The sequence below is a fragment of the Caloenas nicobarica genome, chromosome 1, assembly GCF_036013445.1.
Source record: "Caloenas nicobarica isolate bCalNic1 chromosome 1, bCalNic1.hap1, whole genome shotgun sequence".
Classification (NCBI taxonomy): Eukaryota; Metazoa; Chordata; class Aves; order Columbiformes; family Columbidae; genus Caloenas; species Caloenas nicobarica.
Window position 1 is genome coordinate 95214667 of NC_088245.1, and position 27037 is coordinate 95241703.

At 42.8% G+C, this 27037-nt stretch overlaps 1 protein-coding gene across 17 annotated transcripts in view; it reads left to right on the forward strand.

Moving 5' to 3' along the window:
* The window catches only part of INPP4A (inositol polyphosphate-4-phosphatase type I A), a 125521-nt gene extending 112669 nt beyond the window's left edge, over positions 1-12852 (forward strand). For 11 of the 17 annotated variants that reach the window (XM_065658526.1, XM_065658527.1, XM_065658531.1 and 8 more), the window contains 2 exons: positions 355-509; positions 9563-12851. In XM_065658526.1, coding sequence (XP_065514598.1) covers positions 355-509; positions 9563-9695 — 288 coding nt within the window. In that variant the 3' untranslated portion in view covers positions 9696-12851. Of the gene's footprint in view, positions 1-354; positions 510-9562 lie in introns of all 17 variants that reach the window. The other 6 variants (XM_065658539.1, XM_065658536.1, XM_065658541.1 and 3 more) reach the window with 3 other exon arrangements.
* The last annotated feature ends 14185 nt before the right edge of the window (positions 12853-27037 follow it).

A 27037-nucleotide genomic window follows, 5' to 3' on the forward strand; every position in this document is an offset into this window, starting at 1 on the left:
TTTATTAATCTGAGCACCTCTGCATAGTTCAGCTGATTTTCTGTATGCACATGTATTTTCCCCCTTTTTTATTACTGATACCTTCAAATGCCTTCATTTGCTTGAATGTAGCTTGGAAATGCTGCCAGGTTAAACCTCCTCTAGAATGAGACATGGGGAGATAAAATGTATTTTCCACATCAGTATTTTCCCTACAACTCATGTAACAAAAGTTCTGCTCTCTCATATATGACAGCTTTTGACATCAAAGTCCTATGCAGCATTTGTGTCTGTCTAAGGAGGAACCCAGGTGTGCTCTCTGACAGAAGGTTGTTGCACGAGCAAGGAATGATGAATTATATATCTTGTTTCTAGATATGCCGCAGACTGAACGGTGTTCGATTTACAAGCTGTAAAAGTGCCAAGGACAGGACTGCCATGTCAGTCACCCTGGAGCAGTGTTTAATCCTACAGCATGAACATGGAATGGCTCCACAGGTCTTCACCCAGGCTCTGGAGTGTATGAGGAGGTAAGAGTTTGACTGTGTCACTTATTCCTAAATGAGGAATCATGCAAACTGCAGAAGAGCAATGGTCTCTGTTTCTATCAAGAGGGAAAAAAAAAAAAAAAAAAAGGTAAAATAAAGCCAGAAAACTGCAAAGCTGGCTGTTTAGAATTCATCCCCCCCTTGCATGTATTAGTGAGTTGCGTATCCTAAAGTGGTTGTTACCAGATTTGGATCAGATGGGCCTTAGTTTTCAGTAGTGAATCGGGAGTTTTCAGAGAAGTATGTAAAAACATGTTTTCAGTTAATGCTGAGCTTACAGAACAGGAAACTGGTGCTGCTTTGAAAGCTGCTTAATGACGAGGTTACCTGAACTGTCATAGCACTGGGTTTCTTAGTTCTAGATCAGGCAGTGTTCTTGGGGATGACCTGTCTTTTTTTTCTTGGAAACAGAGACACCTGCAATTTGCACTGGTTTGTCACGTGTATTCTTTAGGAGTGAAACATTGCTCACTGGGCGAAATGTCAGTATGAGTGTTTCACAATATAGCAACCAAATTTCATCACAACTTGTCAAGTGTGCTGTTGTCGTATCAATATAATGATGTTCTGTATTCTGAAGCAACAGAGATGTTTGCAGAATTACTGTACTAAAAAAAAAAAAAAATCTGTTTACTGTTGTTCAATGCCTTGTTTCAAGCACTGCTGGAAAACTCCGTAAGTCACATACCAAAAGAAAGGATAAGAAATCTAGCTTTAGTCTTTATCAATGTAGTTCAACAATGCTGTTCAGTCCTGTTTTTCAACATTCACTCTTACCGAATGTACTGTACTGTGTGTCTTCTCACCAAATTCTCTAGAGTGTTCAATTCTCTTATCCTTTCTGTATGTTTTTACTGTTTGACCCTTTCTTACTCTTTGGTTGCCAAGAAGAAGAATGTCTTATAACGCTTGCAACTTCTTATACTAATAATTTTTTTAATATCTACATTTAATTGGATGTCACTGGACTTTTTTATTTTCACTTTAGCTACACCTTTTGCTGTGTTGTTACAGAGGTAGTACAGTACATGAAAACCATTCAGAGACTAAACCTTGATGTTAGAAACAAAACTTGGAACAGCTTTGTGAGGCAGAAGTTATTAGCTTAACTGGAGCTAAGTGGCTCTCAAATGTCTTTATTTAAATTACACAGCTTGTTGACTTAGACATCTGAAAGAAAAAAAGCTTTTTTGCACAGTTGTCTATTTACTAAGAATAAAAACTGAATGAGCATAATACTAGGAATCTTGTTACTTTAAATTAGTTACTGAGTTGATTTTTTTTTTAATGCAGTTGTGGACACAGTAGAGACAGAGGTTAATAATAACATTGCTTTGCACCATCAGACTGTCAATTTAATATAACACAGGATCAGGTAAAATAATGACCAAAAAACCACATTGCTTTATGTTGACCTATACAGGGAGGTTGAAAGAGGGCCAATTTAATCAAAACCTTTGGTTCGTGTCTTCTGGCAACATCAGGGGCTTGCTCTCACAGGTGACAGACATGACTTTTTCTTCTTCTGTTAGATCTTTGACTAAGAGAGGTAGTGCAGAACAAATACTAACTAGTCCTGAAGGAATGCTGAGATTAGACCATTCTTCATCACTCTTTCTTCCTCACATCTCATTGCTCTTTGGGGTAGGTGGTTGTGTTTTTCAAATTATTTGCCAATTCTGCTCAGAAACAAGGGCACAGAATTAACAAAGCTTAATGAAAGAGATAGGATTATGAAACAAATATGTAGGAGTCCAACTCCACCCAAACCCATTTCAGCCTGGATAGGATGACCTGACCTAGATGACAGAAAGAGGAAGTGAAAGGGTAACAAATTGTTTTCAGGGCATTCAGAAGATGTGCTTTTTCTTTTAACTTGGATCTTTTTATTTGCATAACTGTACTGGAGAAGGAAGGCTTGGTTCAGTCTTGAAGACTGCAGAAGTTTCTGGGGCAGTTGGAAGGACAGGGAAGAAGTACTATTAAGTTGTGGGACTCAAAGAAGTATTTCATCTCTACTGGTAATTTTCCAGAGAAGAAAAGCATCCTTGCTTACACTCTTCTTGAAAAATTAAGAAAGCACCTTCTTCCATGTGACGTTGGTCTTCAGAGGTGTAAGTTCCCACTTACTTGTCCTCAGGGACTTCCTTTCCTTCCTAGTCTTGTGATAATTATGTATCTGTGATAATTATATTCAGTGAGCATGGACATCAGGGAGAGAACACTGAGTGCTCATCATAGATTCTTGTAGAAATTCAGAGATACAAGTTTGTGGCTTTCACCTTAGGAACAAATATCCTATTAGAATGAACTCATTTTTCTTTAAATAAGACGCAGTTTTTCCAGTCCCAAATCAAAGATATGGTAACTCACAGCCTACAAATAGTAAAATAATGATGATGTGGCTGGAAGTCCAAGCTACAGAGGAAATGAATACCTGGCCAGTGAAGGCAGCTCAAGAATCAAAGTCCAACTGGATCACGTAGCCTCTTCCATCCGCGGTGGTGCCAACACCTCCCACTAGACCCATGACTCCCTGCCCTCCCCGTACCAGATTGCTGTCCTGTCAGATACGCCAGCGGAGCTGGTTTTGGGAATATGCACTAATCCAGTTTCAGTCAAAATCAGCCTGGGGAGCAAAATCCTTTACACATTTAAGGTAGCCTAGCTCATTTTCATTAAACCAATTAGGAAGTTGCGACACAAGCAGTTCAGACAACAAAGAGCTGTCTCTGATACAGACTCTTAAAAAGCAACTGGAAATGGGGTGAGGGAAATAATCTCTTTTAGCTGCCTTGATGCTGACTAAAAAGACTACATAGTAAAGCCTTGACAGTTATGTTTGGATATGACTACCCACTGCAGTAAAACTGCCATGATAAAAAGCTTGGTCGGACTTCTTCACTGGTTGACCTCCTTTAATAATAAAATTGTGGTGGGTTGACCTTGGCCACCTGGCAGGCGCCCACCCAGCTGCTCTCTCACTCCCCCTCCTTAACATGACAGGGGGGAGAAAATACGATGAAAAAGCTCGTGTGCTGAGATAAAGACAGGGAGATCCCTTGCCAGTTACTGTTACAGGCAAAACAGACTCAGAGAAAATTATTGTATTGCAAATAGATGGATGGATGGTAAGAAACAAAGACAAAAATTAAAACATCTTTCCTCCACAACCCTGTTTGTCCCAGGCCCAAGTACTTCACTCCTTCATTCCCACCTCCTCTATCTCCACCCCACAGTGAGCAGTGCACAGGGGATGGGAAACAGGCATTTGTGGTCAGTCCACAACATCTCCTCTCTGCTGCTCCTTCCTCCTCGCAATGTTTCCCGGCTCCAGCGTGGGTCCATCCCACAGGCTGCAGCCCTTCAAGACAAACCTGCTCCTGTGTGGGCTCCCCACAGGCTCCCGTTTCCTTCAGGAAATATTCACCTGTTCCACCTTCGGGTCCTCCACAGCTGCAGTGTGGTTATCTGCTCCACTGTGGTCATGTCCACAGCTGCAGGGGAATCCCTGCTCCAGCACCTGGGGCACCTTCTTCCCTCCTTCCCTAACTTTGGTGCTCACAGGGCTGTTTTTTGCATCTTTTCCCATCACTTCTCACTGCTATGCAGCATTTTGCCTTTTCTTAGGCACATTTTCCCCAAGGCCCCACTATCGCGGCTGGGGGGCTTGGCTGTGCCTGCGGTGGGTGCATTTGAGCCAGCCGGAGCTGGTTGTGTCCAGCACGGGGCAGCCCCGGCATCTTCTCACAGAGAAGATTCCCATACACAAGCTGGATGGGCAGTGAATTTGCTTCGTCTCTTTACCCTGGTGCTCTCCTAGGGGTAGTCTGATGATGAATGTTTTGGTTTAAGACACTGTAAAATTTGATATACTTAGTATTTTTGAAAGGTGACTTTTCGCCCCTCAGTTGGAAGCATCTTCATGGGCCAACAGTGACAAGGAAAGCACTTTCCAGCTCTTGCCTCCATTCCCACTGTATGTGTCTGTGCATATGTCTTTGTGTAAAACTGTCATTTTTGAGCCTTTCTTCTTTCTTTGCCTCTCCCATTGTTTTACTTCCTTATCTATATCCTAAAACACTTTTCTTCCTCCAGAGTATTCTGTTTAGGCTTTATCCATCACCTTCCAGTCAACATCAGTTTCCCACTTACTGATTCTCCTGATCACACACACCCCTCCCTTCCCCTCCAAAGAGAGCTGGGCTTTGTGGGCATCACAGATTCCATCTGCCCTTATCCAGTGTAGGCACCAGTTGGTTTAGCTCCGTGCCCACCTAATTCCATTTGACTTGAAGTGTCACTGGTATCTGAAGGCTGCTTTTCTCTTTGACCACCTCTAGAATATCTCTGATGTTTTCCAAGACATTCTCTGTTGGTTACCTAACCTCACTACGCAACCAGCAAGGTTATGTATCCTCTGTTACAGATGGAGTGAGTGCACTTGTCCTAACAGGATCAGACTCACAAATTGCATTTAGTTGTTGCTTTGTAAACTAAAAATAGAGTTGAACTGCACAGGGCGTCAGAGTGACCCAAAATGAAACACCACACTACAAAGCCTCAGCATAATGAGATGGGCTGTACAGCGTGTCTCGCCTTCACGTGCATATATTGAGGCACTTCACAAACATGGGTTTTGGAAAGCATATTGATAACAGATTTGAATTCATGTTGAAGCAGAAAAGTAAGTGGGTGGATTGGGGTTTTTGTTTGTATATTGACTAGGTAGTTAAGAGGTTAAATTATTTCACTGCAGCCTACATGGAAAGATGTTTGAAAGGGTCAAATACCACAATGGTTATTCATGTTCAGCTTGCTTTTCAGAGCTCCACTTCTTTGCAGCATGCGGAAGCATGGCAGAGCAGCATGGGATATTGTTGCTTAGTAATCTGAAAGAATGAACATGGAAAACCATTTATGTTCAACCTACATGTGTTTATTTTCAGTAGACTACAGTACTTCTTTCTTATTTTTCTCTTTTATTCTCTTTCCCTCTCCTTATTTCTGTAATTATGCTGATACATATTTTTGAGATGTTTTTCCACTCTTTCTTTACTTCATCTTCTGGTTCTGTTGTGCTTTCTTCCATGTTTTTTCATTTTCTTGACCACCTTGTGTTACCATCTCTTTTTATACATTCATTTGCATGTCCATCTTCCTTTCTGTTTTATTTTTCCCTCCTCCCAACCTTCTTCCTTTTCACAGCATTGGAACACGGGAGGTAGTCACCCAGAAGAACTTGAGTGGCTTGGTGCCCATCCGAGATTTCAGACTAGATCCCAGCCTTCTCTACTCTATTCCTTTACTAGCTCTCAGCCCCAATTTACTGATTGTGTGGCTGTTCCTGAGCATAGCATACCTGGTGGCCAGATTACGTTGCAAGTGAAGATAAAGATGATTTTTTTTTAAAAAAGTGCTTGAATGTGTATTGCCACTTGGTACCTGCTGGACAAAGGAATGTGTCATAGCATTGTCTGCCAAGAATTATTATGCCTTACAATTTTACGTTTCTATTGTACTAAACTGTAAATATACATCAAATTATTTTATCAAAAAGAATTGTATTGAAACTTTAAATTATTGTTCTGCTTTCAGTGCTTGTAACATAGTCTGACATTGGCCTGTTACCTCGTTACTTTAGCCGGCCTGAAGATCCAAATACAGTTTTGTGTTACTTGCTTCATGTATTCCAGAGAAAGGAACTCTATCTGAAAGATTTTGTATCTTTTTGTATATTTAAGGTGTATGCTAATCTTGCCTTTCATTTTTACGAGGTATGAAGAGAAAAATAAAAACATGGGTGGGGTTTATAAGAAATTCTGAGAAATTTATTTAAAGAAATAAACAAATTTCTACCTTTGTTTCAAAGCATAATATCCAAATTCCACTACTGAACAGTTTGTAGAACCATAGTCTTGTTCCTTTCTCATGGTTAAGTATGTTCCAATAGACTAGTGTACTCGCTCAAAAAACAACTTGCGGTGCGCTGCATGCAGAATTCTTTCATTCTGTTTGTAGATCTGCATTTTGTAATGTATTAAAGAACTAAAGAGAATGACTTGTGGTTAGGAAGAAGATGTAATTGGCATTAGCCTGCTAATGATCCATTATATTTCAGGTGCTCTGTTATAGAGTTTATTCTGAAATAGGGTCATTATCATCCTAGAAGTTAGGATATTGGTCTTTAATATTTCAGGCAAGAAGAGGGAGGTATCAGTTAGCTCCTCTAGTGGGTGGGTTTGAGGTTTTCCATTGGGCTTTGTTTTAATTACACTAGACTAAATATTACTGTTATTTCCATTTATAAGTGTTGAACAGCTTTAATAAATTATTATGTTGATAATGACTTAGAGATAAACGGATGATGGTTAAGTTAACATTTATTTAAGTGGTGAGACTAAAGCAGCTTACCTAGTTTAGTCACGCAGAATAATTGCAGATGAAATTTAATCATCATTTATATATTACACCGAACTGTGAGAGGCCTATTTAAACCAAAAGATTTTGTTGATGCAGTGGTCTGGCAGAGCTTGGCAATAGCAATAGCTAATCAAAAAGCCTAACCTCATTTAATATAGTTTGCTAAATTCATAAAGGGATTTACTTCGCTTGGTGCCTGAGATGACAGAAAAGTGGGCTTCTGAGGAGAATTCTTCTAGTACTGTGATTTCTATTTTCTACTATTATTAACTTGCTCAAAAAACATAGGTAGCTATAGCTTTTATTACCAACTTCAATGAAATTTGAAAGCTTCTGAGAGAGGTAAGCTTAAAAAAAAAGAAAAAAGCACAGAATAAAAATCAGGAAAAAATCCTAAAGTTGCTGGATATTCTAAGAAAAGAACGTATGTGCTTATATTTGTGTCTTCATGAAATCAGACTGTACAGTACACTATCTCCTGGTGTTTTTCCTCACTATTTTTCCAATTTTGTTTTTAAAAGAAAAAAAAAAAGACATACACGTATCTTTACATTAATATATTTAAGCATGTATCCTATTTATTTTTAGTTGCAATGAATTTATGCAATGCCTTACTGCTGATGAGATTTAAAATCATGATATGGTGGTATTGGACATATCCATGTCCTGTGCTGATATCTAATACCACTGTGTCTCTGTACGAATTATCTCTTCTTTCTGACAAGCACTGGTTCATTTGTTATGGGTACCAAAATCTACCTTTTTACCAAGCAAACAAATGTCAGGTTGGACTGTGGCCTCGTTCTTGCAATGTGATGGGTGTCCTGGGTTCAGTCTCACACAATGTGAAAGTAACTTTAGTAGGTGTATCTTCACTCAACTCCCCCTGTTTAATTATTAATCCCTATGAAGGCTTTGCTAACGACTGTCATTAGGGTTGCATTAAGTCCACCCTTAAATTCATCAAGAATGAAACCCTAAGCTTTTTGAAAATAATGTAGTTTTTTTTCTTTTTTTCTTAAAACTTTGGTGGGGACAAGTTTTCATCATTTTTCTTTCTTAGCTTGATCTCTGCTTTTGTTCAGGCATTCAGATTTAAAATGCTGTAGTGCACTCCGCTTACATGCCTCCAGCAGAAGAAATGGTGTGTGAAATACATCTTTGTCACCATCTCTGTGGCCCAGCTGTGTCACAGGGGGACACGTTTAATAGCCAGGTGCAGTGGAATGAATTATGAACAGAATTATTCTATTTGGAGTGAAAATGCTCATCTAGCATCCCAGATTTGCTAGTTAAACAACTTTTTCTTAGATCTCTGAAGTATAATTTGTGCAAATTTTTGATGGAACTATTTGACTGTGACAGCCTTTGGGGGGGGGATAGTCTGTAAAACGCGAAACAATACCATAAAAAGTGTCATCATGTATGATCCATTCTGTTTTAAAAGGCACGCACAGAATGTGCTCCAGAGACAAATTTCAAACTTACTTGAACTGTTTCTGAAAGCAAAAAGTTACAATGTGTTATGAAGTCAAACTAAGCGGTACATACAGAACACAGTTACAGTCAGTTTGATTAACCAAAATTAGAAAACAGTGAGGTCAGCAAGAAAGCTTTCAAACTGAACCAGAATCCAAACCCTCCTTTTGAATGAGATGACCACAGTCTACCTGGTAGATGCTGCAACCATCTCCAAGACAGGACACTTCCACCATCAGATGGTGTACTGTACACTTTGCCGTAAAGTTCTAGTATTCATGGTTTAGGTTTCGATTCTCTATCAGGGAAAGACATTCTCCTGCAAGCCTGGATTGTGCTTCCTCTTTGTATGTCTGGTTTTGGATATAATCAAAGGAACTCTGGAGTAGATTTACAAGTGTAAAGAAGCCTTATCACTGGAGTAGTTTTTTATTGTAGCACAGAACCTCTTTGTAATGTGGAGCAGTTGCACCAAAACATTGGGTAAAAATTGAATTCCGCACAGCTTTGTTTCATTGGGGTGATGACTGTCAACACAGTCAATCTTTTTTGCACTCAAAGCTGATATTTCATGATTAAGATTTTTTTTGTTAGAGTATGTTGGTTTTCAAGTCAGTTCATGCATGCAAAGATAACGGGAAAGTCATTATTTTTGTATCAGCTCTAATCTTTAAGTAAGTACTGATAATACTGACAAACAGGGAACAGTAAAATTACTTTAAAGCTCTTATTGAGAGATCGGCAGTTTTTCAGCTTAATATACTAATAAATTAGCAGAACTGCTTTTAAGCAATCTCGTGGGATCTCTTGTGCAATGAAGCGGCATGTGAACTCCACAACGGTGCACCCTGAAATACATGAAACCGTCGTGAAAGAACTTTTTTCAGCTGCTTTTTACAAATGCAAAACTAGTGATCAGACATAGCATGTATCCATTCTGTGTGCTTCTTACTAGCATTGAATGATGAGTCATCATTTTAAATATTTGCAGTGGCAAATTAATTAAATGCTCATTAAATATAACCAACTTTTTGTTAATGCTATAAAATAACCAGTTCATTTCATCTTAGTTTAAGTCTTTTTTTTTTTCCTTTTTACTGCTGTCATTTTTTGTGCTTGTTTTTTTTCCCCAGTGAGGGTTGTCGGCGAGAAAATACAATGAAGAATGTTGGATGTCGCAAGTATGCATTTAATTCCCTGCAACTGAAGGCTTTCCCAAAGTATTACAGGCCTCCAGAAGGAACTTATGGAAAAGTTGAAACATAAGCATCCTATGTCCTTTAATTGCTGTTCCATTAAAACATGTGGATACACTCTAGATTAATACATGATTTTGTCATCCAGAAGAGATCAATAACCTTCTCATACGTTTCACTAGGTTACACAGAGCATGTTACCTACAGAATTGGAATCTATAGTAACAATTATTCTGACACCTTAGCTTGAGAATAGTGTGATGACTCTCTGCCCATTTAAATAGCCTTCAGTGTTTGTAAGATGAACAGATATTGTGCTACTTAATAATTACCTATATGCAAATAGCTAGGTACCTTCTGGATAGGCAAGGACTCTAAGAATGGCATTTAGGCAGCTGTTTCACATGACATCTTTTTATACTGAGTTGACTTGAGACTGAGCTTTTCATAAACTTTTTAAAACTGAGAGTAAAACTCCGAAGTTGTAAATAAAAAGGGATTGGATCCTAGACAGTCTAATAACTGTAGAATGCATTGTTACAATCACGAAACTGAAGTTTAACTTTTTAAAATGAATCAGCACAATAAAAAACAGGACTATAAATTGTTTTACTGTATATAGGATGCCATCTTCATATATGAAGTTAACGATACATACAAGGCCATGCATATGAGGTCTAGTTTCTAGTTCCGTCCAAATAAAACAAATTATTGTCTTGAGCAGATCAGGACTTGGGCACACAACCAATTTTAAAAAGCATTTCAAAACCATAATGATACTTAATTATTAATGCCAGCAACTGTTCCCCCTGCCCTTCCCCACTAGAAGGCAAGTGCAACAGGCAAGTTGCTAATGTTGCACGTGACATATTCAGGATGTTCCATGATATTGTATATTAATTAATACATTTTTACCCATGGGTTTTTATATCACTTCTGGATTGTAAGAATTAGTATCTTGAGGGGTTACATTTTTTTGATTGGTGTTTGATTTTTTTTTTTCCATATCAATTTTGTATGCCAACAGAAAAATGCTCAAAGTGCCCAACACATCCCCGTTACTTCATAATCAAAACTGGTTTCTGTTTAGCTTTGCATTTTACCTGGGTAGATGTTCAGAATCCTGGAGGGAGAGGAAAGTACGACTGTTTTCAGAGTATTTCTGAGGAAGGTGGCGATGCCCCGTGTTGGTAGAAAGGAACTGCTTGTGTTCTACTGTTAGTGCATGAGAACTGCAGATGTTTTCTAGCCTATGACTAAGGGGATCAGTTGGGTATCATTTGATAAAAAATGTTCAACAGATCTCCTCAGAAAGGATCCCCAAAGAATGACTTTGAAGCTAAGATACCTTTTTAAAAAGCAGCTCAGCATTATTTCCAGATTGTAACAGGATTGAGTCACCTTTAGCTAGCTTCATTCAGCACACTATGCCCTTTTCCTTCTTGGTTTCTAAGCATATAAGCTTTGGAATAGAAAAATCTGCCCGTTTATTCTGGTGAGAGTAGCAACAGCCAGGTAAGTATATGGCTGTTTTCTGATTTCTTTTGCCCTCTCACTGATGTTTGTCTGTGCTGTCACTGCTCTATCAATCAGTCATGTCCATTCTGCTCCCATGTAGGTTTGGGGGTTCCAGGTCTAGCAGTTTTTGCATTTTGCTTGTTTCAGTTTAACCCTGAGCAGCATGTCACAAAGCCAGGTCAGAGAGTTCTGCTGAACTAGGTTGTTACCGTTCCTTCAGTCTCTCTAGGATAAAAACTCACTGAACGCTGTGCAAATCCAGTGTGTTGTCATACCTATCCCAGGTCTGAACAAATCGTCTACAGTAGAAAAGTCTCTTGGAAATTTTACAAACCCTGTATGCCAATTAATAAATGAGAGTTGATTTTATTTTATTGCTAATGTGTAAACAAACACGTGGTGAAAAACTTTTGAATGGAATCTCTTTCTACATTAGTCCATTAGTTCTGCTCGACTCCCAGTCACTAGCCCGTTATTAAATGCTACATTTATTTTTGTATAAACTATACTCTTTATATCCCTTAGTTTTTATGAGTTGATAATTTTGTTTTGTATATTTTAAACATAGTTAATTATAAGTCCTATATTGTTACACTAAAAATATTCCAATGTTCAGCTTCAGAAGAAAATAACAAGAGGTCTATTGTAACAATTAGCAGTGCCACTCTTAGACTGTGGCCAACAAACATTAGAACTACTCTAGAACTTAACAGTCCTTTATTTATTTTGTATACCAATGTCATCAGAAGAAGTTGCGGGATTTTGTACGTGCATGGTTTTTGCTCACCTTTTTAAAGTGGTGGAATACCGGTCTCAAGTACTGCATTACTTTGTTTAAAATATTCTGATTTCAGTATGCTTACATGTACAACGTCGTCATCCAGCTAACATTTTATAGATGTGACATGGTCGGTACTTGCTTGTCGACGGGCTTGTTTAAAGGGCGGAATGAACCGTAAGATCTCGAGCAGTTAATCAAAAAACTGTGAAACTTGAAATCCACATAGGACACTTCACCAGGGTGAAGTAAGCTTTTCTGTTGCACAGGAGAGGCAAATTTAAGGATTACTGTAAAATGAAGTTCTGTCTAATGTTCTTTTTTGAGTACATTTTTTAAATTATAAAACATACAAAGGTAAAAAAACCCTGTTGCCAAGTATGTTCTGTGTATGTTCTGTGAAAGTACCTACAGCACAGTTGCCTTTTGTTTCATTTATACATGTAAAATTATTGTATAATACAACACTGTCTTGTCCCAACACAACTGTATTTGCCAAGCTTTGTGCATTGAAATACTTTATTTATTTGGTTTTGGGCAGTATTAATATATCATAAACATATGGCTACTGTTTTATATATACTCTAGTTCATCCAATCCATGTATGCTGTAAATGTGCTAGTCTTTAGGATGAAAACCAATAAAGAATTGACAAGAATAACAAATGACGGCTTACTTCTAATGTGTTTATGGTAAATTAAAAACATCACTTTCAGGTTTCTTGGCTTGATATGCTGCATTTGTTGGAGAATATGTAAAGTTGTGTATGGGGATATTTTATACAGATCTGCAAGTCAGGAAGTAGTTACCCTGCTGAAGGACAGCTGCTATCAATTTTCTGTAATTAAGTCAGGCACCAGTTTGTCCCGCACTCTAATCATTCAGCAGCAACAGTTAAAGCAGTAGTATTAAATCTTTTTTTAAAATCTTACATACTTTCTCCATGAATCTTCTATGAGACCTTACTGAGCTTCATTGTATGTTTTGCGCTCTTCCTTCTATTAACAGAATTCCTTCTCTGCTGCTGCTTCTGCTTCAGCCAACTCTTCCCTCCCGCAGCTTGAGTGCTGGTGCTGCTTTTCAGCAGGGATAGGTTGTCATTGTTGATTGTCGTTCTGATTTCAGGTTAAATAAATTGTATATAATGGTGTAACAGACAATAATCCAGAGCATTCTGATTTCTATAAAATAGAAAGAAAACAAAAATATAATGCTGCTGTCACTGGATGTTTGAGAACTGCCCAATACCATTTTATTTGCATGACAGAGGGCCACAGGTGGGGCTCAATGAATTAGTTTTTCTTGTTACATAGAAAGAAAAACAGTACCAGGGGAAAACCCACACTGCTTTCATTCAACATGCAAAAAGAGAAGATGCTTGACAGGTAGGAATTCCTAAACTGCAAATGCAAAATACATATACATACATGTGTGCATATCTACATTTCAAAATTTTTAAATTGGTGTCAAAAAAGTATCCACCTGTGTTCTTTTTAATTTAAAAAGGTGAGGAGTTTAAAAGATGGTTGAAAAATTAACACCTTTAAAAGGCGTTCTGAGCTAGTAGAGAAATTGTCACTTGTTTGAGACTGATGTACCTGACTCGGTAAAGGCTGTTCTACTCAAAACTCAAGGCAACCGTGCATCCAGGTGGCCTGTGGAACTGCGGCTGGATGAAGGGCACGTGTGTCCGTGGGCTGTAAATGGTGCTGCAGGCAGCGATGGCCGCATGTGCTGGTGTGGAACCAGAACCCGCTCCATCTCTTTTCCGTGGCTTCTGCTGTTGGACAGCCTTCAGGCAGGACGTGAAGCTCTGGAACGGGCTTCTCTGTATGGGCACTAACTTCAGAATGGCTTACTTGGTGTCACAAAAGTAACGTCTTAAAGTTTGAAACACATACTCTGACAGAAGAGAGGAAATGATAATAGATGCAACACAAAAAATGCACGAGACTAGAAAACCACAAAGAATACAACAAATAGCAAAACGCTTGTTTAAACCAGGAAAAGAGTCCTCATCAGAAGAAACAGTAGGTAATTTTGGTGACCAAGAGTAAGCTTTTTTGGCCGTTTTCAGTTTGTGAATTTCTAAACATTTCTAAGAGTCACCTCAGAAATTTTGTATCTATATATTGTTGCCAACTGCATGTGGGTTTGTTTAAGATGGCGCTCTCTCTAATGAGTAACAAGACTTTCAGGCTATGAACGGGAAAGCTTAACAACATCTTTTTCTCACATTATTTTAAATGTCTGGCGAACTTTCTGCCAATTAATGGAATATTTTGCCCATTGCAACTGGCTCCCTTCAGCAGTATGATGGTGACATGTGAAGCTGTGTCGTACTTTATTCAGTAGTTTCTAACGTCATCAGTTGATGGCATGAAAACACAGTTTTTAAGAGCCTGGTATCCCTGCCAATCATCCTGTATTTTTTATTAAGTCATGCCACTATTATGTGTTATTTGCCAGGCTCACCCTATAATTTCTGATGGTTTTGGTATTCCGCACAGACTTTGGCATCAAGTTCTTATTTTTTGTGGTGGCTACTGGTGCATATACCCAAAGTATTCTGAATGTAAAGTTCTGCAAATCTCTATTTTACAACATTAAGGAATGTACTTTACATCCCCTAATGTAATTTATTGTAAACTTTTGGTCTGTGTAGTCCAAATACTTGAGATAATGTGCCGTTTATTACTGATGTGTATCGTTTTGTACCTAACCCAAAGTCATGATGCTTGTTGACTGTTCCTGAGCAGGGTTGAGGAGCCTTCCAAATGTCCCGAACAGTACTGGCAGCTGTAACCCCAGACTAGATCACTCAGCCTGGATTCAGTCACTGCCCATCAGGCTCACTGAACATTAAATTATTCGTAAAGTTGAAAAGTTAAAAGAAGAGAGATTACACTGGTTAGTGGGAAAGGCGTTACCTGGAACATGAAGAAATTACACTGTGGCTGGAATTGGCGATCTGGGGCAGGAATGGTTTTGTTTGCTTTGTGTTCCCATCAAAGTCATTAGAAACCTTTTCTGCTGACACTGCAAAGGGATTCCTGGCATAAACCTTTGGAAGAGAGTTTGTAAGTATGTCCCCATCGGATGGTGGGGGCGAAAAGGGAAAAAGTTTTAGAAAATTCTCAATCTAATACAAAGTTTTAATGATAAGGAATACAGAACTGGAATATAAACCAGTTACTTATCCGCAGGACCTTCAGATCAGCCCTGATGCTGGTAACTACAGTGTGTGCTTAGTCGCTTCAGTCTCCTGCTTCACACAAGCTCATAAAGCTTTTCCAATGCATCAAAGCATCAGTAAAAACCTCACTGCTGCCGAGGCCCTGTGTGAGTTGTGCCTATGTACCAGTATGATGCAGAGAAACACGATTTAAATCAAGTCAGGAGGGATGCAGTTTATGCATTTACTCGTGATGTAATTAGCCAGTGCATAATGAAAGTAACAGCAACAGGAGTAATTGACAAAAACAAAATTATTATCCAGGAGCAAAGAACTTAAAGCTGTACCTTGGCAGTTCCTGCAGCAGGGAGGCCTGGCAGGTATATCATACCTCTCTGAAGCCAGGAATGAGCATAATGCTGTTAAGCAATGGCAAAACTCCTGTGGGCCCACGTGTGCATGAGCAGCCACACACGGGAGATTGAGGCGCACCATGTCCCTCAACACGTGAAGTGAGAATAGCCATTGCCCTGCCAGGGCCCTTTTACACCGAGGGTGGTGAGACCAGGCTGCCCAGAGAGGTGGGAGATGCCCCATCCCTGGAGACATTCCAGGCCAGGCTGGACGGGGCTCTGAGCAACCTGATCTAGTTGAAGATGTCCCTGCTCATTGCGGGGGGTTGGACTGGATGACCTTTGAAGGTCCCTTCCAACCCAAACTGTTCTATTCCGTGATAACCGCTCCGCCCGTAGCCGCCCGTTAACCCCGCCCCCGAGCGGCCCCTCCCGCTCCTTTTCAACCGGCCGCCGCGCGCGCACGCCAGCCCCCAGCCCCAACGGCTGCCGGGCCTCGCGCGCCAGCGAGCCCGGGTGGCGGCGGCGGCGGCGCTGCCGCCCTCACGGGGGCGCCCTCCCGGCAGGCGCGGGGCGGAGCCGCCGCTCGTAAGTTCCCCGGGGCGCCAGGAGGCCGGAGCCGGGCAGGGGAGGGAAGTGCCCTCAGGTAGGGTTGGCGACGGGAGCGGCCCACGGGGAGCGAGCTGAGCGGGAGGCAGCAGCGGGCGGGTCGGCACTGGCGGCCGGTGTGCGGCGCGGGAGTGATCACCCCGCTCGGCCGCGTTGGCGGTTGGTGGAGCCCCCTTCCCCGCAACGTACGTGTTACTCCAGGTCACCGTTCCGCAGCAGCAAGGGCTGCTCGTCGGTGTGGTCTACCACAGAGTCATAGAATCGTTTCGGTTGGAAGAGACCCTCAGGATCATCGAGTGCAACCACAACCTAACCCTAGCACTAAACCATGTCCCTAAGAACCTCATCTACACATCTTTTAAACACCTCCAGGGATGGTGACTCCTCCACTTCCCTGGGCAGCCTGTTCCAGTGCCTGACGACCCTTTTGAGGAAGAATTTTTTTCCTAATATCCAATCTAAACGTCCCCTGGTGCAACTTGAGGCCATTTCCTCTCATCCTATCACCTGTTACTTGGGAGAAGAGCCCAACCCCCTCCATGCTACAACCTCCTTTCAGGTAGTTGCAGACAGCGATCAGGTCTCCCCTCAGCCTCCTTTTCTCCAGGCTAAATAGCCCCAGCTCCCTCAGCTGCTCCTCATCAGACTTGTGCTCCCTCATCCCAGCCTGCAGCATCTCTTCTAGAAACATGCTAGCAATGTAGTATTCTTCAATCCAATAGGACCGAGAATCCTGTCGTAGTATTTGTTAGAGCCTGTGCTTAAATGAAACTTCCTAAAAATTGCATTCCTCTTCTGCAACACTCACAGCCTTGGGCACCTCTCCCCTGCCCGGGGAGCCTCTCTGCCCACCCATCCCCTTCCCCGCATCCCCACAAAGCCCCTCCGCCAACAGCCCTTGCTGGCCCCACAGCCACCGCGGACAACGCTCCCCGCACTCTCGCACCCTTCGCCCACCGCCACGGGCCTCGACCAAGGCCACGCCCACGCCCGCTCCCGCCCCGCCCACCTCCTCCCCCGCCCCCCAGCCCCGGCCCGCCCTCTCCCCGCCCCCTCCGCCCGCTGCCCCGCCCACACGGGCCGGACGCAGCCCCGCCCACTCAGGGGCCGGCAACCAGCTCCGTGCCGCACGCACCAGCCAATCCGCCGCCGGGGCTGCCGAAGCAGGGCCGGCCCGGCTCCCCGCCTGGCCCGGCTGCGGCTGCGGCTGCGGCTGCGCTGGGCGGGGGCGGTGGCCGCCCCGGTGGCTGCCGAGTGCCGGGAGCCCACTCGGGGGGGGCCGGGGGTCCCCGGGCACTGCGGCCTTCCGGAGCACCGGCGGGATCCGCTCCTCGGGAGGCAACACCCGGCAGAAGCTGCGAATCCTGCCGCTCGGACCTGCAGGAGGAGGAGGGAGAAGCCCGGAGAGCCCGCGCGACACACCGCCCAGCTCCGTTTTGCTTTGCTCTGGGTAGCGAGCCTTTGCTACCTAGCGATGAGAAACCAGCCGAGCAGATGATTGCCAGGCTGGACAGAGCAATGCCATTGCAATTTGTCAGCCTGCGGGCAGCCTTGACAGAGAAGTTGAGAGACCGGTCGTGCTATCGCCCCTTTTTTTTTTTCTTTCTTTCCTAAAAGCAGAATTGTCAGAGTACAATTACTGGCGGGCCGTGACTCCCTCCTGCTCGACTTTCCGACGTACGCTTGTGCCTGGTCGTTGTTGTCTACACACGCTGGTGCTGCTGCTCCTGCAGCGCTTCAACAGCCGCTGAAAATTGTCCTGGTTTCAGCAGCTGATCATCAGCCCCTCTCTTTCGCTTTGGTGTCTTCCAGAACAGCCCGGGCTGGCCTGCCCTGTGGCCCTGCCCCCGCCCTATAGCCGGGCCCTGGGTTCCAGCCCTTTCCCCGTAAGCCTGCATCCCCTGCGGCCCCAAGCCCGCGGCCACCCCCTGCCCTGTGGCCCGCCCCCACCGTCCAGCTCCGTCCTGCGGCCACGGCCGGTGCTGCTGCACCCGGGCTGTGGCTTTGTCCGGGCCACGCCCCCGGGCCTGTGACCACGCCCCCGCCGGGCCGAGGCCCCGCCCCTCGTCGGTGACCACGCCCCCGCCGGGCCGAGGCCCCGCCCCTGGGCGGTGAGGCTGTGGGCCTGGGCTTCCTGGATGTGGCCTGTGAGCTGTTCTGGGTCTCCAAGCATTGCAAGGCATTTGCATTTGCATTTGCATTTGCATTGCATTGCATTGCATTGCATTGCATTTGCTTAGAATTTCAGTTTTGAAATAGAGGCAAGTTGATCTATGGAGTTCATAAAATATTGTAGCAATAAAACATGTTATATGAAGGCAAGATAGCTAACCACTTTTAATATTTCATCACAAATTGCTTATAATTTTAGCCATGTCTTGAAGTACTGCTGTTGGCAAGTAATGCCTTGCGGGCACAGCCACAGCCTTACCCCAGCTGCATTTGTCACAGGCAGCTGAGTAACACGGCTTGTGGGCAAGGTCCTCGTTTGCTGCCTGCACCCTCTGCTCTCCGATGCTTTGCAGCCAAATAGAACCCAGTCACCGTCATTCACCATTCTTCCCCACTGGAGCCTTTTTGCAGCTCCACTGCTTGAGCTGGTTGCACAAGATGCTGGAAGAGCTTTTGTGCCTCCCTCCCTTTCCTCTAGTCATCCTCTGGCGACAACTCCAAAAGCACCAGAGGCTTTTTCAGTGCATGAGTTGCTACCCAGCGCGGCCCTTTCCAGTAAGATGGTGAAGTGCTGCTGGTTTAGGTTGTGGGAATTCAGTGGGGATTTTACTGAGTGGAGAGGTGGGAAAGTGACTTCTCATGTCTGCAGGAGGGATTGTCACTAAGGCAGGCTGAGTGCCATGGGGCATTTCCAGGTGCAAACTTTTTCCTGGAAGAACTTTTAACCTAGGTTAGCTACCTGTTTTTCATGGTTTGGGGTGAACGCAAGAAGCAGCCTCTTGTTTGTAGTTCCATGGCCCAAATGTTTGCCGGGTACAGGGTTCTTGCAGTTAGGCTTACATTTCATGAGCAGTGCTGTTCTGCTGGTGTTTGGTCTGCTCCAGGAACACCCATATCGATGGGGCTCCCCAAGGGCCAGAGAAATGCTGTTATTCTGGGTCCTGCTTGGGGAGACACAGAAGTAATTCTAAGTGTCTTGGGAGTTACTTAATTAAACAGGCAGTTAATAGGTAAGATTGGGCAGCCAGCTAGATTCAAGGCTTACCAACCTAAATTAGGAACCTCAAAACATCTGTGCTTTGTGACAGCAAAAACCAACTTCATGTCCTGTATTTGGCAGTGGCTTCTACCTTATAACTGTGAAAGGACAGAAACATAATGTGGTGTTTCCAGGTGGTTTTGTACAGTTTTTTTACTACTTGCGCGTTCAGAAGTGTGTGTGTCAGAAGTGTCAGCTCTGAATCCATTTGTATAGTGCTAGTATGGTGCTTTCTGTTGTGTCACATCATCTCTACTTCCCCTTCTCTGTGTATTTCTTTCTTTATTTCCTTTTGGGCTGTCATCGTTTGAGTCCTCAGAGAATAAGGATTATGAGGTTTATGCAAGTTGTGCATGGAGTACCTGAATTAACCTGTAGTATTACTTTGTGGTGGAGTTAGTTAACTAGAAAGTTGATGGCTTGTCAACAAGCGGTAGCTGGTTTCTTTTTTGTTTCGTTTTTTGCATTTTACTGATACATTCCTGTCTGCTGTCAGACTGTGGCTCTAGAAGGACAGTAATCGGATCATTGTTCTTATTTTCATATTGTAGATCAAGACTGATGGTTATTTAAAGAATGCAGAACTACTGAATAGCGTTACTAAAAATTGGGCAGCTTTTCCAAGGAAGGCAAACTTCCGAACTCATGGTAGTTTCGAAAGACTGAGAGGAGTGAACTGCTGTTCTGGTCCCACCACTTTACCAACCTGTTGAAAGGTTAGGTGGCAGCCCAAAGTCTGTTCTCGCAGAGGTGGAGAAGGACCATGTGAGGGCATGCAGGGGCGGTTCAGGACCATCCACAGTATTAAAGTTCAAGTGCCACTTCAGTGTCTCACAGCTGCATGGCACTATGCTCATGCTGTTGGTTGGTTGTTGAAGAGCTAAGCTGGGAGTCAGGGCTAAAACAGGGTAGAAAAGTGGGACTTAGAAGGGCAGAAGCTTTGAATGCGCTTACACCTGGGATGGGTTTGGCTTTAAAACATTTACTCTTTTCTTTAATCAATATTTATTCATGCATCTTGAAATGTAGGTGACCTATGGTGACCTGGGTTCTGCATGGGGTGGGCACAGGGCTCTTTTGGATCTCAGTGAGAAAGGCACATAGTGTAATAACATTGCCACTTTATAAGGTAGAATAAAAAAAGAAATATAGATAGTAAATCTCAATTCCTGACAGGTGCTGGGAGCCATGCTTTCGTGCAGCATCAGAGAGACCCCAGATGGATTCCCATGGCAGATCCGAAGTTCAGTCCCCTCCTGCACCGTGATGCCTTTTGTGTTGCGTAGGGATCAAACCCATCTGTCTCCACCTGACAGGTAGGAGCATCCCGTCCTCTCTTTCATGATGTTCACCAGAGTGCAGCACCAGCAGGCACAGGGCATTCTAGCACATCCCCTTCCAGTGCTGCCTACATGGGGTCACACAGGGCTTACCCCTGCTAATGCACCAGCTGCTCAGGCCTCAAGGAGGAGACCGGGCAGTAGGCACAACCTGCCGGAGATCACTAACTCCTCCAATACATCTTGCGCAAGGCACCCAATGCAACCTGGAAGAGAGCAGGGCTGCAGCAGGGCTTTGATATTGAAACTAGTTAGTGGGACAGAACAAACAAATAGAACTGAAATACTCAAAGGGGAGTGAATGCGGAGCCTGAAAAAAGCTCAGCAAAGGCCTTTCATGGGGATAAAGTGGACTGAATGATTGGGAGGAGAGCAGAAACCAATGTGTTGGAGATTTGAACAAAAAATACAAATAACAGCATGCAATCCCTCAAGTAGGGGGTGTAGGAATGAGTTGTAAAAAAGTTCTGTGTGAATTGGAGGAGCTGGGAGTCGTGAACGTGTACAGAACATCGCAGGTTAAAAGGATTCAATGTTGGGGACATTTATAAGGTGAGCAGATATAGAAGAAAACATACTGAAAGCATGTAGAAGGGGAAAGAAAGAAAAGTGGTTCATTTGCAGATAGTTTAATGAAAGGAATGTTAAACTATAGGAAATATATATCTGGCATGTTGTGATACTATGCTTAAAGAGAAGTAAAAGCCTGATGTGACTAACAGGGTGCCCCCATTTCATAGAATCATAGAATTCCAGGTTGGAAGGGACCACAAGGATCATCTGGTCCAAACTTTCTTGGCAAAAGCACATAGCCCAGTACCCTGTCCAGGTGAATCTTGAAAGCACACAATATTGGGGAATCCACCACTTCCCTGGGAGATTTTCTCATCATGAAAGATTTGGGGACTTTCACCACTGAACTACAAGAACTTTCCAGTTCCTCTTGATTTAGGATTTCTGGCACATTACTGTTAAGGAATGATAGCTTTATAGACAGGCAGTGGGGAGTGTTAATTTTCTTGATGTACAACTCGTTCACACAAAATGCTACTACTATATCAGATTATTTTGCAAGGTTTCAGGAAAAAATCGGGGAGGAAATTTTAAGGCCAGCTGGCACTGCTGCGATGGCCTGAATGCTCATCATAGCCACAGAGGTGTGCTGTTTATCTAAATAGTAGGACTCTTAGTCTTCACTGTGCAGAGAGAGGAAACAGCATAACTCATATTTATTGAGTTAGGAAAAGTGTCTTCCAGTTTGCTGATTTAATCAGAATTCCTGAAAGTCTACCAGAATTTTTTTTTCCCCCATGAGTTAATATTGCTGTATTGACCAAATCAGTGACTTCCCACAAGGAGGCTCCATTTAAAAAGAAAGCCAGCACCTATACCATCCATTTTCTGAAGCTGTCTGGTGCTGAACCTGCTGACTTCAGCAATATTCAGTTTTTATTGTTCTAATAACTGCATCGTATGGATTTTTGCATGCAGTTGATGGATGCAAGGTCAATAAGTCAGAACAAAATGCACCTCATTCTCATTTCACATACCCGGAACCAGAGATTCAACTCACAGGCAACGCCCAGGTCCCACATTTGCACATCTGAAATAAATCTCTACATAACAGTGAGGCACTCTGCGTGCCCCTTGTAGCATGGACATTTGCTTTCTGTTTGAGCTGTGATGAATTACCCTTTTGGAGCATTTCTTTAGACAGTTGAGTTCAGCTGCTTCAAAGAAAGGAACCTTCTTTTATCCTTCCTTTCCTTCCTCCCTCCCTCTCACATACAAGAAATCTGAATTTGTCACTAACTTTCCAAATGTAGCTGAACTGTTTTATTCCTTGTGCCTTTTTTTTTCCTTCTCAGTATTTCAAAGTATTAAGATATTCCATTCTGCCATGGCCTTTGCTTAGTCTAGCTGAATCATTAAGGCATTATTGCTGTTTTCTTCAGCTCTGTTGATTTTTACACCCCATCTCTCCCTTGAATTTGAGGCTGAGTCTCCAGCCACAGAACAGAATTTGACAGGCAGGCAGATGTGAGCAAGGTTTGGCAGTCAGAAGCTCATAGGAAGAAACTTCTGTGTTGCTGGTTTGGAACAAGAAGTAATTTAATATTCCCTGAAATTACTGTTATCCAAAAAGATTCCTAGTTTATCCAGCACAACAGGAATTTCCCTGTGAGCCTTAAGCTGACTCATACCCACTTAATGTAGAATGTTGCATAGTTTTTAGGGACTTTCTTCATTCTTCATTGCCAAACTCTTCAATGTCGGCAGGATTTTGCTGGCAATTAACTTGACTGATAAGGACAGACTATACCAGGAGGATGGGCGATGCAAAGCTGAAGGGGCTAAAAGTTCTTTCCCCTTCCAGAAAACCAAAAACAGCCCGTGAAGAAGCATTTTAGTCTCTTGCCTGATTCCAGCTTCTGTGTATTTCCCTCCTGAGAGGCAGCAAGCCATCCTCCCTTGCTTCTGTTGTCTTCCACATGGCCATAAATCAGGTTAATGTCCTCTCTCCTGTGAGTATTGTCTTCTCTGAAAATAATTCCAGGGCCAGGGAGTGATACTGGGCGAGGCAGAAGCTGCTCCAGGTGTTCGCTTTCCCAGTACACTTGCTTCCCAGCAAATTCCTTGTAACTAGGCCAAAATACCACAAGTGACTTCATCCTGCCATGGACCCATACCAAAAAACACCTAGGAAACTTTCCAGAATATCTTTTTTTTTTTTTTTTCCCCTTGGGAATTTCTTAGCCCCAGAATTATAAAATGGATACCCTGTACCTTCTTCCTAGAGGTATCTCTCCTCTCATGCCCTCCCCAGCCCATGCCTTTAGTCTCTTGTAGGATGCCAGACTCCAGATCTCCTGTCTTGTTTAGGGTAAGTAATTGAACTGTGATTTCTCACAGTTTGCAAGAGAGTCCAGCTCGGACTTCAGGGCAGTCTGTTTGCTTCACCGCCTGTAAGTACCCTCTGGCACACAGCCCAAGTGAATCCCATTATCGCAGCGCTAGAACGTCCCACTCACTTCTCACTGCCACTCAAGTACTACTTGAGTCTTATCTTGTAAAAATTCAGGAGAGTCTGAGCATACCCCCCCTGAAGAACCCATATTATCCAGTGTTAATGACACTCTGACTCGAACATTTGCTTCACAGTAGGCAGATAGAGCATGAAGTCATGTCTCAGCTACAGGGTCCTTCCTGAAGGACCAAGATTTGGTGATCCTAGCTTGACAAAACACCTCAAGGAGGTTCCCTTAGGAAGTGGTTGTCAAATCTGTCTTCACTCTTCCTTCCACCTTCTGCACTACTCTTGGATTTGAGCAGCTACCTTTATACTGTTCTGCTCAAAAAAAAAAAAAAAAAAAAAAAAAAGAGTTTTGTTCAGGACAGTCGTCATATTCCAGCAAATATAGTAGGGTTTTCTTCTTAAGACTCAATTTTTATTAGTCCGAGTTTAGGCTAGTGCTTCATTACATTTTCTCTGACTCCTGCAGATGCTTGTGGCTTTACTTTCTGGTTGTTTGATTTCTTCTTTGCTATATATAGAATAAGAAAATACATGCGCCACCTGCTGCTGGATCACACAGCATCTAAGTAGCAAACTAGTAGTAGTAAGTATGGTTAGCACTCGTGTTCAGAGGACTGCTGAAGAGTGTGCTGGTCCAGTCATCCTGAAGACTGCTTGAGTATTTGTGTGACTGAACATAAAGTCCATCCTTGACTGGGGTTAGATGAAAACAGGCACTGGGCAAAAGACTCGGTTTTGAAGCAGAACCTGTTTAAAATGAGGTGATACTGTGCTCTTCCAGTTGCAGCAACCATACAGGAGAAGCTAGGTTATTTCCAATGCCAGCATGTGGCTCTCTTCTAACGAAGTGACTCACTGTGAGCTGAAGTCACCACTGCTTCATGAGGCTGAAACACTGAAGCTCAGAAAACTTGCTCATAATTACAGGTCGGGAAAACAGAGAAGGCACAGGCAAAGCTGTATTTAGTGTAAAACATCACTCCGGGTGGAATAGTTTCAGTGAAAGGTAGCTTCTTACCCAGTGAAGGTAGAACACCGGTGCACGCTGAATTTTACCCCTCATTGGGTTGGGCAGACAGTTCATGGTCAGCTGGCATGCAGTGGACAACTTTCATATGAGCTGAGCACGATGCTCCAGTGCTGAGAATCTGCTGTTTACTCACAGCCTGCACCCTACATTGTCCTAGAGTTTGGTATTTCTCTTGCAGGGCAGCAGCCAAGCTACAGTATGTACCGCTATTGACAGAGCTCTGACCAGGGCTGGGCCCAGCCCTGTTCAGCGGTATGTTTTTCACTCCAGGTGTCTGCATCTGTGAAATAAACACTAAGTGGCCTTTGACTGGAATTTTCTATCCTGTTCTGATACAGTCTTTAACAAAATCTCTAATGCCTTTCAAGAGCTTTTTGAAATAGAGCTTGTGCTAATTAACTTGGTCTCACATGTTAGGGCCATACTTACCTACTTCAGGCTTTTAGGATTTAAAAACGGGCCAGAAACTTTTCGGGTTTTTAAAGTCTATTTGTTAGAATTGGCAGAATAGAACTGCTCTTTAGGAGTACCAAAATAATTACCAAAATTAACAGTAATTGTTTCTCTTCCTTTTATTCCCAGTAGCTTCCAGGTCTGGAAGAGCAGAGCTGACTCATGGTAGTTTGGCCCTGATGCTATTCTGAAGATATGTTTTAAATTATCAGAGGCGCTGTGAGCTGCTTGGTTTCCAGGACAGCCCATCTTCCAAGCACTTTAACCTGTTTTTTTTCCTCTGGTGTTTTTACTCAAGAGAGAACTTCCCTCATGGTCTGAGCTTCATCTTGTTCATTCTGCTTTTGAAAACACAGTCCACCCTTGCTTCCAAGCTTCTGACCTTAGCTCTCCCTGTGATATTTCAGTTATCCTTCTAGCAGGCTGCAACATTTTCAACCTCATCTAGGTTTTTATGTAAGACTTCACATGTGCTTTGGCAAAAAACCTAGTTTTATTTTTACGTCAGTATAAGAGGTCCATCCTTGCTTTTATTCTGTGATGTCTGTGGATGCTTCTGGCTCGTCATCCCCACACTGCTCCCCCCTCCCCTTTTCAGCAATTTTGCAAGTGTTTTCAACACATGTAAAGAATGATCATATCATAAAAGCTGGCAGGGAGAAAGCAGCAAAACCTGTGTTGTATGTGTACTACCACGCACAGAAGTTTCTTTAGAAATAACCAACTTGTGTCCAGATTTTATTTCAACTCAATTCTGTAAATTACAGTTAGGACTTGTTTTCAAGGCAGCTCTTTTGCTTTCTTTAACTAGGCAGAACAGCATGAAGTAGTTCTCCAAAATAACCTTTGACTAAAGGGAAGGAAGATAGGACACTCACAAGCAGGAATTCTTTAGGCCTAGGACATTTTCTTTATAAATTTGGGGGGAAGGACATACTTTCTACTCTCTTAGGAAACTGAAAACTATGTGTCAAAGATCTCAATAGTTCAGGTTGTTTCACCTGTGGAATTTAAGTAATATTTAATTGGTGCTCAAGAGGAAACTCTTCAAAAGCAAGAACTGAGAATATTCTAAAGGCAGCAGAGGTTATTTGCATTAACACAAGAGAATATCTCACATTTGTTGGGGGGAAAAGATCTAAATATTTGTGTGCTGCCTTGTCCTGTTCAAAGGGAAATGTTTTTACAGGAGAAATTGTTTCCTGTCCTTACAAATGCTTAAACCACAGAGAATCTCAGAATTCATTTCTGCTTCTTTCCTCCATGGAATCAATTCTAATATAAACAGTTCCTGGAGAAAAGAGGTGGCACATCACTTTAAGCAGCTTCTTTCACCTTGAAGTTCCTGCTAGTTATCTGCCCAAGTTCTGTTTACAGAGAAACAGGCCCTGGCATGTCAGCAGCTTAACTCCTTATTCTTCATTTTGCATTTAGAGACTTGTTTGCCAAGTTACTCAGAAGGAAATTGCATACAAATCCAAGTTGAACATTTCATGACCTTGCATGGTTCTAGAAATACCCAAATTTTAAGAACAAAGGCGTTTCAGCAAGTTCCTATTTCAGAGATCTATTTCTTCAGCTTCTGCTGGTGGCAGGAAGAAAACAGCAAGCTGATAGTTGTAGAAATTTTGTTCACATAGTGTGAGCAGGAAAAGTGGCCACATTTACTTAACCCTCACATTTTGTTGCATACAATATTCACAGAATCACAGAATCACAGAATGTTAGGGATTGGAAGGGACCTCAAAAGATCATCTAGTCCAATCCCCCTGCCAGAGCAGGAAAACTTAGGTGAGGTTACACAGGAAGGCGTCCAGGCGGGTTTTGAATGTCTCCAGAGAAGGAGAATCCACAACCCCCCTGGGCAGCCTGTTCCAGTGTTCTGTCACCCTCACTGAGAAGAAGTTT